At 36.3% G+C, this 15,785-nt stretch overlaps 3 protein-coding genes across 3 annotated transcripts; all 3 read right to left on the bottom strand.

The window, feature by feature from the left end:
- Positions 1–845: 845 nt before the first annotated feature.
- Positions 846–1,280, bottom strand: LOC143586734 (putative cysteine-rich receptor-like protein kinase 30). The gene has a single exon (XM_077068213.1). The coding sequence runs from the start codon at positions 1,278–1,280 to the stop codon at positions 846–848; it is 435 nt and encodes a 144-aa protein (XP_076924328.1).
- Positions 1,281–1,663: 383 nt separating this feature from the next.
- LOC143585943 (peptide deformylase 1A, chloroplastic-like) lies at positions 1,664–3,679 on the bottom strand. The gene is made up of 4 exons (XM_077067611.1): positions 3,237–3,679; positions 3,064–3,153; positions 2,201–2,268; positions 1,664–2,057 (listed from the first exon to the last, which is right to left on the bottom strand). The coding sequence occupies exons 1-4, from the start codon at positions 3,639–3,641 to the stop codon at positions 1,817–1,819; spliced, it is 804 nt and encodes a 267-aa protein (XP_076923726.1). The 5' UTR covers positions 3,642–3,679; the 3' UTR covers positions 1,664–1,816.
- A 4,407-nt stretch (positions 3,680–8,086) lies between these two features.
- On the bottom strand, positions 8,087–14,373 carry LOC143586724 (putative polygalacturonase At3g15720). The gene is made up of 8 exons (XM_077068206.1): positions 14,368–14,373; positions 13,396–13,542; positions 10,359–10,529; positions 10,234–10,257; positions 9,913–10,120; positions 9,741–9,822; positions 9,530–9,635; positions 8,087–8,655 (listed from the first exon to the last, which is right to left on the bottom strand). The coding sequence occupies exons 1-8, from the start codon at positions 14,371–14,373 to the stop codon at positions 8,488–8,490; spliced, it is 912 nt and encodes a 303-aa protein (XP_076924321.1). The 3' UTR covers positions 8,087–8,487.
- Positions 14,374–15,785: the final 1,412 nt, after the last annotated feature.

Below are 15,785 nucleotides of genomic sequence, written 5' to 3'. Positions count from 1 at the left end.
TGTAAACGACATCGCTACAACAGGTTTTATATATATAAGAGAAAGCTAACATAAAATAAAATATTAAGTCCGTTATGCTCTCCTTCCAAATCATCCGATTGTCGTTATTATTGATTCTACAATAGAAAGTAACACTTCAGTGTATAAATAATCAAAATTAAACTGTCTGGATTTAGTCATTCGGTTATCTCATAACTTCTAATTCTAGGTTTACTATATGTCTATATATATTAATTAAAAAAGTAAAATAAAATAACAAATATAAAAAAAGGTAAAAATAAAATATATCATGTGACCAATGCTTTAAAGCTTCATATCATAACTTCTTTTAACACGTCAAAAAAAGCTATACATGTATTGAACTAGCTTGTATTTAAAGAGATTAAATATATATATGAGCTATTGTTCCATACTTCCATTTCACAATGTACATGACATATTTAAACTCTTTTAGTAATATATGCATTATTATCTCAAGTTTGTAGAGATGTGGAGGAGACAGTCGGTGTATGTGTGTAAGGAAGAAAATTATTATGCTGATACCAAAAATAGCAATAATTAGTTGCGGCTATTCCAGACAACGATCGCTGTTTGCTACAACAACTATGGACCCTATTAGGTATACCAGATAAACATTTCATGCAGTCAGCCAATCCAATGCCAAATGTACACTGCATCGACCCATATAAAGTGCGGGAACCTGGCCCAAAAGTCACTGAACCAGACCCGTAAAATTTAGGAGTTTGTGCTACCATCCCCTTCAACTTATTTGCCAAATTATTCAACTCCTTCTCCAACTCCGCGGCAGTATAAGGAGACTGATTTGGTGGACTTGGGAAGGTGGTTTAAGCCCACTCATTACATGTTCCTTTAGACTTATAATCGGTGTAACTCACCATGCATAATATTCTCTCTAAGGCTGTCCAGGCCACACCTTCTTTCTGATTAGGACACTTGTTTTTAAGATATGTAACGGTGGTGTTGGCACAGTCGCGACAAGCTTGCGATTTGATATTTGAGGGGCAAAGAGCGATGCCCCAAATATCTTCACTTTGCCCAAATACGGTACCACTGTAATATCCCTTAGATTCATCTATATTAACGAGAAGCGCAGTCAATGCAACATCTCGTTCTACTACCCAATCGGATGTAAAATTGCCTGCTTTACTACTACACACGAACGATTGACGCGGCCCGGGTTTTTGAGCTATGGAGAGATTAACACCATTGATGATTGCTTGTAGAAGGAATATGAGTGAAATAAGGTTATTGGTATCCATTTTTGGTTGAAAGTTTTTTGATATATTGTGTTTCCATTAAGCTGATATTTAAGGCTATGTAAGGTAACAGAGTTTAAAAAGTAACTTGAATTTTGGTTCTAACAGATTAATTGTATAAAAAACATATTTTTTAAAGTAGAGTTCGAATTTTACACAATTAAGTTTCTTTCTACTTAATCTGTACCTCACGCATTTAACGTAAAAGAGTGAAATACTATATTTGGCTTTGTTTATGTCGTGTTAAACATTCAGTTGTAAAAAAATAATTCAGTTTGCAAACTGATGATACACAGCAACTATAGATATATTGTATTTCTGTTGTGGATTTCTAACGACCGTGAACTGTCTAGAATGAAACTGGGAAAACAAATATTTAGTGATAAACAACGAACCTTAATAAATTTCCGCCCAATGAAAAAAACGGGCTATTCAATTAAATGGTTGGCTTCTAGTTTCAAATTAAAATGACAATTCAGAAATAATACACTTCATCCTCTATAAAATCTGAACAAATTGCAGTACTTAAGACCATAATGTTACCGAACACCAAGCTTAGGGCAGCCATTAGCTAAAGGCAACTGCAAATTCTCTACAGTCCTGAATGTCCGTTTAATCATCTTGTCAACATACAGAGTTCCCGCTAGATGATCACACTCGTGTTGTAAAATACGGGCCTGCCAGCCCGAAGCACTCACCGTGATGGGCTGACCGTATCGGTCCAAGCCTGTTACCTCCACATCTAGAAACCTTTCAACCATTGCTCTATACCCATCAACACTGCACAATCAAAACGGGCCGGGATTTTAGTAAGATAACAGTCTTTTGTTTAAAGTTTAAACGAAACGATTTAGAATGTTGTAAGCATTATAAACACACAACGGGCCACTTTCAACCTGTGTGATAAAGTACTGATTACTCACCTCAAACAGCCTTCGAAAAACAGTGCTGATTTGTTCCCTTTCTTTTGAAGATTTGGGTTTATAATCACCTGAATTTTCAAGAATTTTATGAGCGATTATACTTGTATTATTATCCAGGAACGAGCCGAGCTGATTGTGAGATACTCATAGGGGTTCAAACAAGCCAAGCCACTCGCAAGCTACTTTAGATTGGATCAATAAAAAGCTCGAAATGAGCCGAGCCTTATCGAGTCCGGCCTCAAGTAAAGCTCATTTAGTTATCGAACGCTAGATAGAGCGTTATATGGAAAGATCGTTTAGGCTTGTCAAACCTTATGTATTTTTAAGTTTTAACTCTTTTTGAATTCCATGTATCAATTTCATACGGCACAACCGAACTCGAGCAGAGCTTTGGCTTGTTTAAGATATTGCAAACGAGCTTGAGCTAAGCTTAGATTTGTTTAATAGTTTTCTCAAAATATTTAAAAATAACTAAATATGTATATAAATTCTCGAACTCTCGTAAGTCAAAACGAGCCTAGTCGAGCTCGGGCCTTATGTATTTTTAAGTTATAACTCTTTTCGAAAATTCCACGTATTAATTTCATACTACACCGAGCTTGAGCTAAGCTTACGTTCGTTTAAAGTTTTCTCAAAATATTTAAAAATAACTAAATATGTGTATAAATTTAATTAGTAAATAATAAACGTGTCGACCCCACGCGAGGTTGAGCTTTAAAAAAAGACTGACGAGCCAAGCTCGGAACAGGCTCACTCGTAAGTCAAAACGAGCCTAGTCAAACTTGGGGTCGGCTCGTTTACATCCCTAGTCAAACTCAAGATCAGCCCGATAAAAAACGAACCGGGCTCAAGTTAAAACTTACCAAAAGATCAAAAGGACGTCTGTCTTGGGCCTTGATGTCTCCCTTCGGTGCATATCCAATATATTCCTCAGTATCCTCCAACACAATAATCTAAAACGGGTCGGGTCAACCCATTAACACATCTCTTTATAAAATTAACAAATAATAATAAAACTGTTAATTAATAAACTAACTTTTAAAGGAATACCAATTTGGGGAGCAGCAAGGCCAACCCCAGGTGCAGCCCTCATAACCTTCACCATATCATCAATAATCTTCTGAACCCGGTCCGACCCGATCTCCTCCGGCCGTACTTCTCGGGCCGGTTCGTGAAGAACCGGGTCACCGGCTTGCACAATCTCCGGAAAATCTGTGGGTTTCTTTTTGTCGCCTAACCCGAGAAACCAACCGGCCCGAACCGGACCGGTTGAATTACTCCGATTTTGATCTTTGTTGTTCGTGATAAATTGGAGTTTAATGGCGGATTTTATAGCTGGTTTGAATTGGCGTCGGGTAATTGAAATGGGTGTGTGAAATAATGAGGCTCCGGTGAGTATGGAGCATTTTCCGGCGAGTGGTAGCCGTTGAATTCTTTCCATTACTGAAGATTGGCCACCGTACGGATAATAATGGATAATCTGTAGTTCTGGTAGTGGTGGTTGGGTTATTGGGCTGGGCCTCAAGACATTAAAACTAGGGGTGTAACTATAAATAGAGGTGAAAAAAAAACCGAACCCGGAACCAGACCTGAAAAAATACCTAGAATCGGTGTTTTTAATACTCGGGCTTTAGTACCCAAACATGTACCAAACTCCACCAATAAGGCACGGATATGGTATGCATTTCAGTACCAAAACACGTACCCGAACCAGACCTGATTTGTACCTGGTAATACCCGAAAACCAAAACCGGGTTTTTTCAATACCCGAAACCGGGTTTTTCCGATACCTGATCTGTACCATAAATTACCCGAAAAATATCTGAAAACACCCCTAAAAAGTGCAACTCCTTATAAATCCAATCTATACCCGTATAAAAAGCCCGAAAATAGGGTTTTTTCCATACCTTGAAATAGGGTATTCAAATATCTGATTTTAGAATGCCCGGTTCTATACCCGACCAGAACATGATACATAGGGTATGGTTTTTAGAGACAATACACGGACCCGAACCCGACTCGGGTATTGTCATTACCCAATTTTCCAATACTCGGTCAAACCCGAACCCGGTTCAATACCCGAACCCGGGTATTTGAAAAACCCGATTTGTGCACCTCTAATTGTAAATGTGCCTAGTCGAGTGGTCGAGGCCTGAGTTCGACTCATTTTGACTCATAAAAGCTCGAGCTAGGGTTGTCTCAAGCTGTTTTTCAAAGCTTGGACTCGGCTCAAGAGTTTTATTTTTAGTTCAGGCTCGACTTATTAATTATTTATTATTTATTAAATTTTATATGTTTTTAATTGTTTTTATATATTGTAAGAAAAACCTTAAAAGAGTCTTCCTTGACTTGAGTCTTAAGCTTGTGTAGTACCTAAAACAAGCCAAAGCTTTGCTGCACAGTGTGAAATTAATACACAGAAGTTCAAAAGCGGTAAAACTTAAAAATATAAAAGGCTCGAGCACGGGCTTGATAACTAAGCGAGCTTTATTTGAGATTTGGGCTTGGCTTGAGCTCGAAAAGGTTCAGCTCATTTCAAGCATTTAATCAATATATCTCAAATAGCTCGCAAACGTTTCGGCTCGTTTGCAATCCTAACTTTTATACTTCAGTTTGATAATGGGATGGGCCTAAACTAAGCCCAGTATATATGGGTCACCATCCTAATGCGTGTTTGTGAAAACCAAATCCAGTAAATTGGGATAAATGTCGTACAAATGTACAATGGAATTCGTGTTTGTGTAAAATGGGTTAGTAGTCACCGTCCAAATCCTTAACTTTAGCAAGAAGCTACTCGTATGGTCGTATATATGGTGGTGTGGTATCTACCTTTATCCTTTCTTTGTTGAAGTTTCCCATAATATGTGTTTGCTTGTACTTTTTATAATTGAGGTGATAATTTCACGCAATTTGAATGAAAACGAGTTAACTAATGTTGATTTAATATCGAAGAATAAGTGTGTGTACATGACGTTGACATAATTGTAAACCCGTTGCATATCATGCAAGGTCAAAGAGAAAATATAATACAAGAGAAAAATAGTGTATAATTAAATGAATTAAAACGTTACGCTAGGGTTACGTTTATTGAAATATTAAATTTGGCGGTCATTGTTAAATTTAAGAAGTCGTATAATATCAAAAAAAAAAACAATGAAATTATATGCATTTATATATACTAAAAATAAGACAATAAGTGATTTATGTGTTTTACATAATAAAATGAAAGATTTGAAATCATTAGGATTTAGGGAAAATCTTCGGTGGCCAAATCAGAGCTCTAATAGCTTATTAGTTGATGGAACTCGCTCGTTGAAACCTTTATGGTGTTGCTTATGGGCCCTTTAATTCACTTAGAAGTTCAAAATCTCAATTATGTTTTTCTGTATAGATCTATTTAAAAGTATATAAAATCATTATTGACGGCTCCGTATCAAAAATAGTCAACGCAAGACAATTTTAAGTAAAAAACTGCTTATATATCATATTTAAAGCAATAAATACAAAAATTTAATCCATCTCTTATAATTATTTACTTAAGAATTGGTTATGTATGGCATCTAGCCGTGCATGCCAATTTTTATTGCTTTTTTATTTTTATTTATTTTTGGAATATTGGTTTTTAATGCTTTCAACTTTCCATCATTGGTAGATAACACTCTCAATTTTCGATTTGCCGCATACCACTCCCAACTTTCACCATATTTTCTTATACCACTCCCCGTCTAAATGAACACTAACCCCGTTGATGTTTTGGACTAAAAATGTCATTTAAATTAGTTGAGGGGGTAAAATAGAATTTTTATTTTTAACACACATAAGCTACCAGAGAGAGAAAGAGATTGTCAATCAAAGAAAGAGAAAGTCGATGAGAGGGAGAAATATGGTCTGCCATGTTTTCCGGTGACGATCTAGTCTGGCTTCCTGTTCATCGACGAACTCCCAATACAACGACAAGACGGGGACGGTGGTAATTGTACAACCTCAACAACCTTCATTTCCGGTGACCTTGTTTTTCCGGCGAATTTGAGTTTTCCGGCTATCTCGTCTTTCAGAAGATGGAGATGGTTCAGAGGTATAAAAGGTGATGGAAATCATGAAGATTGTGCACCGGTAGAGATATGATGAAGATGGCACTCGCCAGAAACCTGCAACTCGTTTTTCCGGCGCGTAGTTGATCCCGAAAGGTGGCTAGGTGAGACACTGAGGTGGCGGGGGTTGCGGTGGGCGGTGAAATAAAGGATATGGTGTTCGCCGAAAACCTGCAACTCGTTTTCCGGCTAGTAAAGGATTACTTCAAATCGATATCGTGTTGAACCAGAGGTGTTGTGGTGGTGGTAATAGATGAGAATGGAGTGGTGATGCTTGATCTAGGGTTGGTTGGAGGCAAATTTGGTATATGTTAAACAATTTAATTTTTATTTTCAACCCCTCAACTAATTTGAATGACATTTTTAGTCCAAAACATTAACGAGGTTACTATTCATTTAGACGGGGAATGGTACAGGAAAATAGGGTGAAAGTTAGGAGTGGTGGGTGACAAATCAAAAGTTAAAAGTGTTATCTATCAATGAGGGAAAATTATAAATATTAAAAACCAATATCTCTTTATTTTTTAATAAAAGTCTACCCCTGGTCCCTTGGGTGGTCATGTGATTACCAGATATACCACATGTTATCCCCTTTTGTTGCCACACTCTTTGCAACAAGTTGACCTTTTAAGGTCTCATCTTGATTGCTCACCTATAAATATGAAAGAAAAATGCATAAGGTTGTGTGTAAAAACATATCAAAATCCGAAAATGAAGAGGTACACAAAGACACCTCCTTCACATAGTGAAATCAATAGACAAAATCTACAATTAGGGGTTCAAGATGGAACACCAAAGGCGGGTTTAGCAAAGAAGGAGATGGTAGTGCCGCCAACAAAGGTGCTGGATACACGGCTAAAGGTGGTGGCGGAGAAGAGCAAGCCACCAATGGTGGCGGACATAGATCAAAGCGCTGAGGAGTTCATCATGAAGTTTAGGAAGCAGCTGATGATTCAGAGGATGGAGTCCATTGATAATTATAACAAAATGTTAGCTAGAGGGACATGACATACATTGTGCATGCATTCCTTCACAAGGCTATAATAAATAAAAAGTAGTGTATGATGATTGGTCATTTTATTTGTATCGTTATTTGTTACATTATTTTGTAAATGTACCCTGAAGTTGGAGTGTTATATATATATGATATACCGATCATGGTTTTTTTTAATCACTCGAGTCAAACTTCAGCTCTTCTAGACAAATCTCATTAAGCGAAGTAGTGGCATGGTCTCTTTTTTATGATCCTGGTCGAAGGCGTTTCAACAAAAAAGCGAAGTAGTGGTCTCTTTGTTTCCATTATGAGCTTGGATTTTAGATCTGTAGAATTATAAAAAAAAAACTATATTCGATATAAATTTATTTCATATTGTTAAAATTATAAGATTATTTACAGTCTTGAGTTGATCATGATAAGAGTTGAATTATTAATTTACTTTGTTTGAACACTTTCTGAAAAAAATATAGATAAGATTGAGGTTCAAGTACGGAATATCATTTATACAGCATTTAACACTTTTTTCTATTTAAATTTTTTATACAATATATAGTAAATATAAACTATTTGACTAATAAAGTATTTCTTTCTCTATACTAAGTTAATTAATTAATGTATTAAAAATAATTTGATTTGGTATAATTAACAAACAATTTGATTATGAACAATAGATGTAAAGAAATATGATTTGGCCACGCTAATTAAACGCGTTTGCAAGCGTTTTTAATGTTTTGAGTTGAAGATATGCCAAGACCTCTGTGAATGAATTGAACTATATGTCTATATAATATATAGAACTATAGAATATTAGCTCATATAGTCGGTAAAATTATACATAAACATAAGAGAACCTTTCAAAGAAACAACTATCAGGGTATATAAGTGTAATCAAGGCCGTAAGGCCCACCTTCAGCCTTACATGAATCATTGGTTGAAGGTATTAAGCAATCTAAATAAGGTTGAACATGTGTAGCTCTTCCACAAGCATTAATACAGCTTCCATAAACCTTTCTTCCTGGAATTGCTGACTTAATATGAACACTATCGACCACGATATTTGTGCATGGAACAGTTTTACTGCAACTTAGATTTATTACATTATCCGTGTTTGATGTCCCTGAGATTCCTCTGTATGTTATGCCACTTAAGTTCACAGCTGATATCTTTATATTCAACAAATAAATAAATAGTACTTTAGATCAAAGTTTGCAAGAAAAGAAAATGAGCTTAAAAGTTGGCATGATGCTTACAGAAGTGAGGCAACCTTGGTGAGTGGGACAGTAGTATTGGTCGATTATGATCGGGTTATTAACTGCATCAAACCTAATGCCTGTAAATGAGATCTTTTTTGCATATCCGGTTCCTCCCTGACTTTTAAAAGACACGTGAAAAATACTACAAACAATTCCGTTGGGAAAAAGGGGTAGAGATGTAAATATATAAGTTGTTCGTGTGCTACTCAAGCAGGGTTTGAGTCTGGAAACAAGCTTAGTTAGCAAACAAGTCAAGCTCGAGTTTCACTTATCGAGCATTAGTAGCCTCTCGAATCTAAACAAGACTATTATTTATATGAGTTTTATTTAATATATTTAATAAATAATTGATGATATGTATTATTATATATAAAATATGATAAAATGACTAAGCAACACATATCATGTTATAATTAAAATTCAAGATATAAATACATATTAAAATATATGTAAGTACATTAATAAAAAAATAATAATAATAATAATAAACGAGCAAGATCTAATTTAAGCTCGAGCTTGCAAAACAACTACTCACAAGCTGAACTTGAGCCGTAGAAGTAGAGCTCAAAAAGAGCCAAACTCAAGCTCGTCTCGTTTACACAAGTTAAAAATGAGTGAATAAAAAACTTTTCCGATACCTTCATGAAATCTTATCCTTTAAATTAATCCATTGGTGATTACCAGAACTGTTAAAGTTAATATTTTTTTATTTTCTTGTGCTTGTCCATAATCTGTCGATGATCATCAATGAAATAAAAACCGCCTTAAAATGATGCTCCTTTTCATTTTTAATTTTATTTTAACTATTTCCTCGGTAAGCAATCACCAACAAATCAGCGAAAGACGTTTAATAAATTTGTTTTTTTCTATTCTTATTGGAATTGATCGATCCATTGTAGATCCGTTAATGTTCCGACGGATATTAGATTTTTTTTGTTGCATAACCAAATCATTTTTTTAACTAATCCATGTTAATTACTTGAATTACCTGATAAGTTTTGATCCTTACTCCAGTTAGTGTTTTTCTCATGGAACAGTTATGCACATGTACATTTTCCACCACATCCGTCCCACCGTGTCCCAATGATCCAATGCTACACAATATTAAGTTACATATTGATGACTTATAAATTAATCATTCTACATTATCTTTTTTTCCTTAGAATAAAAGTTAATACAATATGTGAAAGCTAATATACCTGATTCCATGGCCTGGCCCACACATGACACCGCTGATTTTAATATAAGATGAACCTCCACCAATAGCAATACAATCGTCCCCTATTGTTATATATATACACAAATTGATGGAAAAATTAGTTCTAGAAATAAAACATGTGAGAATAGAAATTATAGGAAAAAAAAACATACCTGTTTCAATAACGGAGTCACGTATATTGACATCGGTGGAGCCTGAAATATCGATGCCATCAGTATTCGGGCTTGTTTCAGGGGCGATTATATGTAAATTAGATACAATGACACCATTACAAGTAGTTATTGTGATATGGACTCGTGGACTGTTTACATGTGTTAAACCATTGAGTCGCAATCCGGTGCATCGTTTAAATTGTAATGCCTGTTTATAGCATTAAACCGACATTTTGGATCGAGTCCTTTAGTTTGTACAGTTGTACAAAGATGTATAATTTTAGTGAAAACTATATGTAAGGATATAAATTGGTTTCTTACCACCGGTGCATGACAACTTATACCCTGAAATCAATTCATGCAAGTATTAGTTCTATTAATTTTAATATGATTATAAAGATAAGGAAACTAATTATTAATTGTGAAGGATGAAGATGATAACTTACTGGTGATGGAGTGCCAATGCAAGCATTTTCCCACCAAATAGGACCTTGACCGTCGATTTGGCCACTTACGCTTACAGTAAGACCGCTCACCATTAAAAACAAGAGCCATGAATCACCATGATTACTCATCCAATCGGTCTTGTTAGTTGAACCAACAATGTTTCCTAACACCTGCTATTTTAGTGATGATTAGCAAAATATACATGTTGCCTCAAAATATTCTCGCTTAGCCAAACATCTTGACAAATAAGCTCCTGGAGTTTTGGGCACCATTAGGCACCAAATGGGCGGGGACAAAATACCATGTAAACTGAGTTGGCAAAACCTTAATATGACATCTGTCACGATCGGGCTTCAGATGTATCTAAACGACGAAGAATGAGCTCTAGTTGTAACAACGTGAAAATTTCCAGTTCAAAGTATCAACTTTCCAAAGTCTAGGGACTAAAATTGTCAAATTCCAAAGTTGAGGGTTAAAAATGAAAAATCTGATTTCTTGTCCTATCGCGCTACGCGATGGACAAAAGGAGAAGCCCATCACGTACCGCGATGGAGCTTCTGACACAACGTGACACGTGTGTCACGTGGCACACGGTGGCACCATGTGCCGCCACGTGTCACCACGTGGCAACACTGCCGTCACGTGTCGCCACATGTTGCCACATGGAGCGGCGCCTGCCACGTGTCGACACGTGGCAGAGCTACCCTCTGCGTCATCAGGTCTATATCGCGGTACGCGATAGGCTTGCTGAGGGACCCATCGCGTACCGCGATGGAAGCCAATTTTTCGTCTATATATAGCAGCCATGGGGTGTTCATTTTACACATCCAAACCTGCTCTCTCACTTCTCTCTAACCTCTCACTAGAATTCCGAGTTTATATTAACGATTTGCCTCGATAAGCGTGCCACAATCCTTTGTTTGTGTACACCGTTTCCTCGAAGTTTGTGCCACCCTCCACCCTCAATCATCAAGAAGGCGTTGTTATGGCAAGGAGTCCCGAAAGACATGCCGACGAGTGTTGAAGTTGGCATATCAAAGGTGATCAAGAAAAGTAAAGCGGCGTCGGAGTGCTGCTCAATTCTCTAGAGTTTCTATACGCCACTTAAGGTTAGGCGTAATATCGAATTCAAATATAATTCAATATTATATTAAAGGCTTGAGCCTTAAGTCGAGGATATACTCGATACCTCGATAAAAGAAAAGAAAAGAAAACATAACAAAGAAACGAATGAAAGTATGATTATGAATATTGTTGAATACGTATATATGTGTGTAAGTATATATGTAAATATTCTTTGTTATGAAATATTATTTAATGAATAAAGAGTATTCTTAAATAATAAAAGAAAAAGATTACGTTTATTGGAGAAGAAGAAACGTCGGGTTTTTAATATAAACTAAAGGTTTATAATTTACTTTTAAACTAAAGGTTTTCAAGTAAATAAGAATTGAACTAAAGGTTCAATCGAGGATTGAGATATAAGACTAAAGGTCTTAAGCCGGATCGTGTATCCGACTAACAAATATTTATACTCGTACTATAGGTGCGAGATAAAGAAAGGGAAAGACCCTTGGACGGTGAGTGAAGGCGATCCTAAAGAGACAAGGTGAATACGCCCCCAAACTTTTACTTATTTTAAAACGAGTCAAACTTGTTATATGAAATTGTTTACAAGGAACTATGTGTTCCTAAAACCGTTATAAATAAAGGGTATAAACCTAGCCCTCAGGCTATGGTATACGTATGTCTGGATCCTTACATAGGTGGTACTATGCGATGTATGGGCATGATCGCACCACCCTTGGTCGTAGGACGCTCTCCTGCAGGGAGTACGACCTTATGTGTATATTTACGGGTATTTAACTAAGTCGAACGCTGCGGTGTTTGCTGAGGTGACCTAGCGTAGAGGCTCATATTTATAATGTGTTATTTGACTTTGTTATTCCTAAGCCACGTTGGGCCGAGGCAGGCGTAGTCTCGAGGGGTAATAAAGTAAAAGAAATATTTTTGCGTCAGCGTGTTCACCAGCATTTGTTGCTGACGTATTTTATTACATTTTGCATGTGAACAAAGCTAGAGCTTGGAAATGACGAAGTACTAATATCCGATGGCTCGGATTCATTTTGTATAAAGTTGAATATGGTGGTTTTGTAAACATAAACAAGTAATCTTTTGTTAACAACTTAAATGGGTATTTTATAATTCCCGTCTTTTGATTGTATATATATAAATTTCACTTTTGATCCTTAAAGTTTTATAAAGTCTTCCGCAAAATAACGCAACTCTGAATTATTTACAAACACGATATCAACTTATGGGTCACACTCCTAGACCCTAGATGGGGGTGTGACACTAGTGTTGTCCTACACTTCTGTTTTATGTTTCTTGGAAGAACAATTTGTGCAATAATGGTTAGGCTAAGGTGGAGCCTTACTGTTAGCGTCAGGGAAAATGTGGTTTTGTCGATGCATGGATGACTGGATGGTGATGTGCGCTCACCTTAACCCAACCATTATTGCATACTTATTGTCTTTCCCAATAAACATAAAAAAATGTGTGGAGCAACACTAGAGCACATTCATCGTCATTTAGGCACCTATGTAGCACGATAGGCCATTAAATGCCTATTTTGATTTTTTTTTGTTTAATATGCCTCTTTTGGTATTTTTCATTATTTATTTGATAATTTTAAAGATAAAAACTAGGATATATATCTGAACGAAAATTTTGGAGGGCTTGCTTGGGCCAGTGAAAGAAATTGGCTTCAATAAATATGTTCTACCAGATGGTATGTACAATGTACTCCTAGAATTTGGTGTCAATTGACATGCTGCCTTCCATGCCTTCACAAAAGCCTGTATATTAAAATAAGAGTCATGCTTTCGGTAACCAGTTTTTATGGTTATCAATTAAAAAATATATTAGCACATAGTGTGTGTTCAAAAAGTAGAATCTACAACATACATTAATGCTCTACAAGTTCAACATATACATACATACAATCTACAAATGATATGGAAAGAGTTTTAGTACCGGTGAGTCGTCGGTTTTCCCATCTCCTATAGCTCCAAATTCGACCACATCAAAAATGTCGGTCAATACAAGACTGATTCTTGAATTAGAATAACTTATAGGAGAAGATATTAGCAAGACCGAAAGTACTAATGTGATATAATGAACCTGCATGAATGTGAATGATGCTTAAGTTAACTATAAGCAAAATCCCATATGAATCTTAATCTTGTGAGTGTTACTGACAAATATTTTTCTTAGAAAAGTGTCCTGGTGCAAAAAGACAAATTAAACAGTACCTGTTTAGTTGTTTATATTAATTGATCAAGAATCAATAAAGGGGCTTTGAAAATGAAAGAAGACTAACCATTCTGCCAACACATCATATGCAACCAACAAACAATGAATTCACGGTTATATGTCTGGAGTCTGTATTGTCATGGTCATCTGTGTGTGCATGCACGCACAAAGTTACATTGGGATTAAATTATACGGTCATTATTGTTTTTACCTTTTTGATATGCTATACTAGTTATAAGTAATAACAAAGAGTTAAGGGGTAATGTACAAGAATCTATGACTACTGATGTATATATATGTATTCAAACATATAATTTGTATGAAATAGTATCTTATTTTAATTTCATTTATTATATAGTAAAATTACTCAAGATCCTTAATTGTACATTAAATAACACACTATTGAAGAATGACCCAAACCCTTCTAGCAAAGATGAATTAATTGGTCATGCACGTTTATTTTATTTCTGCACATGTTAATTGTTTTTGAATAAGAGGCCATTGGCCCAGTCTGTTTCAAAGTCCTAGTCTTTAGGAAGTTTACGTTAGTTTTCTAAGACTAGTTTTAGGGTTCTTTTCTTTATATTGGAGTCTACGTGCTATGTATGTGAAATCATCCAATTAATTTCAAAATCTTCATCTTTGAATTCCTTGTTTCAATTGCATTATCTGCCTTTAATCTGCTCTCCATACCAACATCTGTGGTATCAGAGCCTGGTTGAAGTGCCCTAATCTCTCATACTCGTCGAAACCCTAATTTCCCATGGCTGATCAACCTAGTTCGAATTCTGCTATTCTGATTCAGGTATTCAAAGGCGAAGGCTACAACTACTGGAGCATAAGGGTGAAAACTATTTTGAGATCCAGAGACTTATGGGAGCTGGTAGAAACTGGCATCGATGGAAAGGGGGATGTTCAAAATCAAAAAAATACTCAAATAAGAGATGCATTCGCCTTGGCTATAATTCAGCAGGCCGTACACGAGCAATTGTTCTCCTGTATTGCAGCCGCAAATACGTCAAAAGAAGCGTGGGAGACTCTTAGAATGGAGTTCCAAGGAGATACACAAGTTCAATCAATAAAACTTCAAGGTCTAAGACGTGACTTTGAGAACCTCTCAATGAAAGATAACGAACCAATAGGTGATTATTTTTCCAAAATTATGTGTATTGTTAGTCAAAGGCGGGCGTATGGTGAAGTCATTGAAGATCAGTCCATAGTTGAGAAAGTTTTATGTAGTCTAACCCCACGGTTCGATTATGTGGTGCCTTCAATAGAAGTTTCACACGACCTGTCAAAGTTAACCCTAGTTAAACTTATGGGGTCACTTCAATCACATGAAGAAAGGTTGAACCGAAGGACTCCCGAGAAACAAAACAAAACAGACGAACAAGCCCTGCAAGTGATGTTTGATCGGACTCAATCCGGGTCTGGATCAAGAGGAAGAGGCAGAAATTCCTCTCGAGGTCGAGGACGAGGAAGAAACTTTGACAAAAATAAAGTTCCTCAATGAACCGTATGCAATAAATTCGGGCACAAAAAACGTGACTGTTGGTATAATGAAGAGCAGCATGTTAATGTGGCAAATGATGAAGATAATCTCACAGTCGAGAGTACCAAGGAAGAACCCCGATTATTCACGGCCATTGTTCTAGAACCACAACTGTCATTGATGACAAATACAACTACTACCGGTAACAAAACGTGTCTTTGGTTTCTTGATTCCGGTTGCTCTAATCATATGACAGGTCTCAAACATAGTTTTTCCAAGCTTGACGAATCATTTAAGCTAGTTGTTCATCTTGGTGACAAGAAAGAAATTCAAGTTGAAGGCAAAGGCACGGTCAAGATTGACATGCCGGATGGCAGCTACAAGCTACTAGACGATGTCTACTTGGCTCTCGATCTAGAGTACAATCTCCTTAGTGTGGGTCAACTAATGAGGAAGGGATACTCTCTCTTATTTGATGATGACCAATGTGTTGTCACATGCAAGGCTACCAAGTTTGTGCTCATGACGGTGAAACTTGCTAACAACAATATGTTTCTTGTTGATGCTTCAAAGTCGGATAATTCCAAATCTGCCAAATCCATAGCTGATCCTACCACCA

Source organism: Bidens hawaiensis, unplaced genomic scaffold (assembly GCF_021521415.1).
Source record: "Bidens hawaiensis isolate Kalapana, Puna unplaced genomic scaffold, B.hawaiensis_p1.1 tig00001575_1, whole genome shotgun sequence".
NCBI lineage: Eukaryota > Viridiplantae > Streptophyta > Magnoliopsida > Asterales > Asteraceae > Bidens > Bidens hawaiensis.
This window is presented reverse-complemented; position numbering and strand designations above follow the sequence as displayed.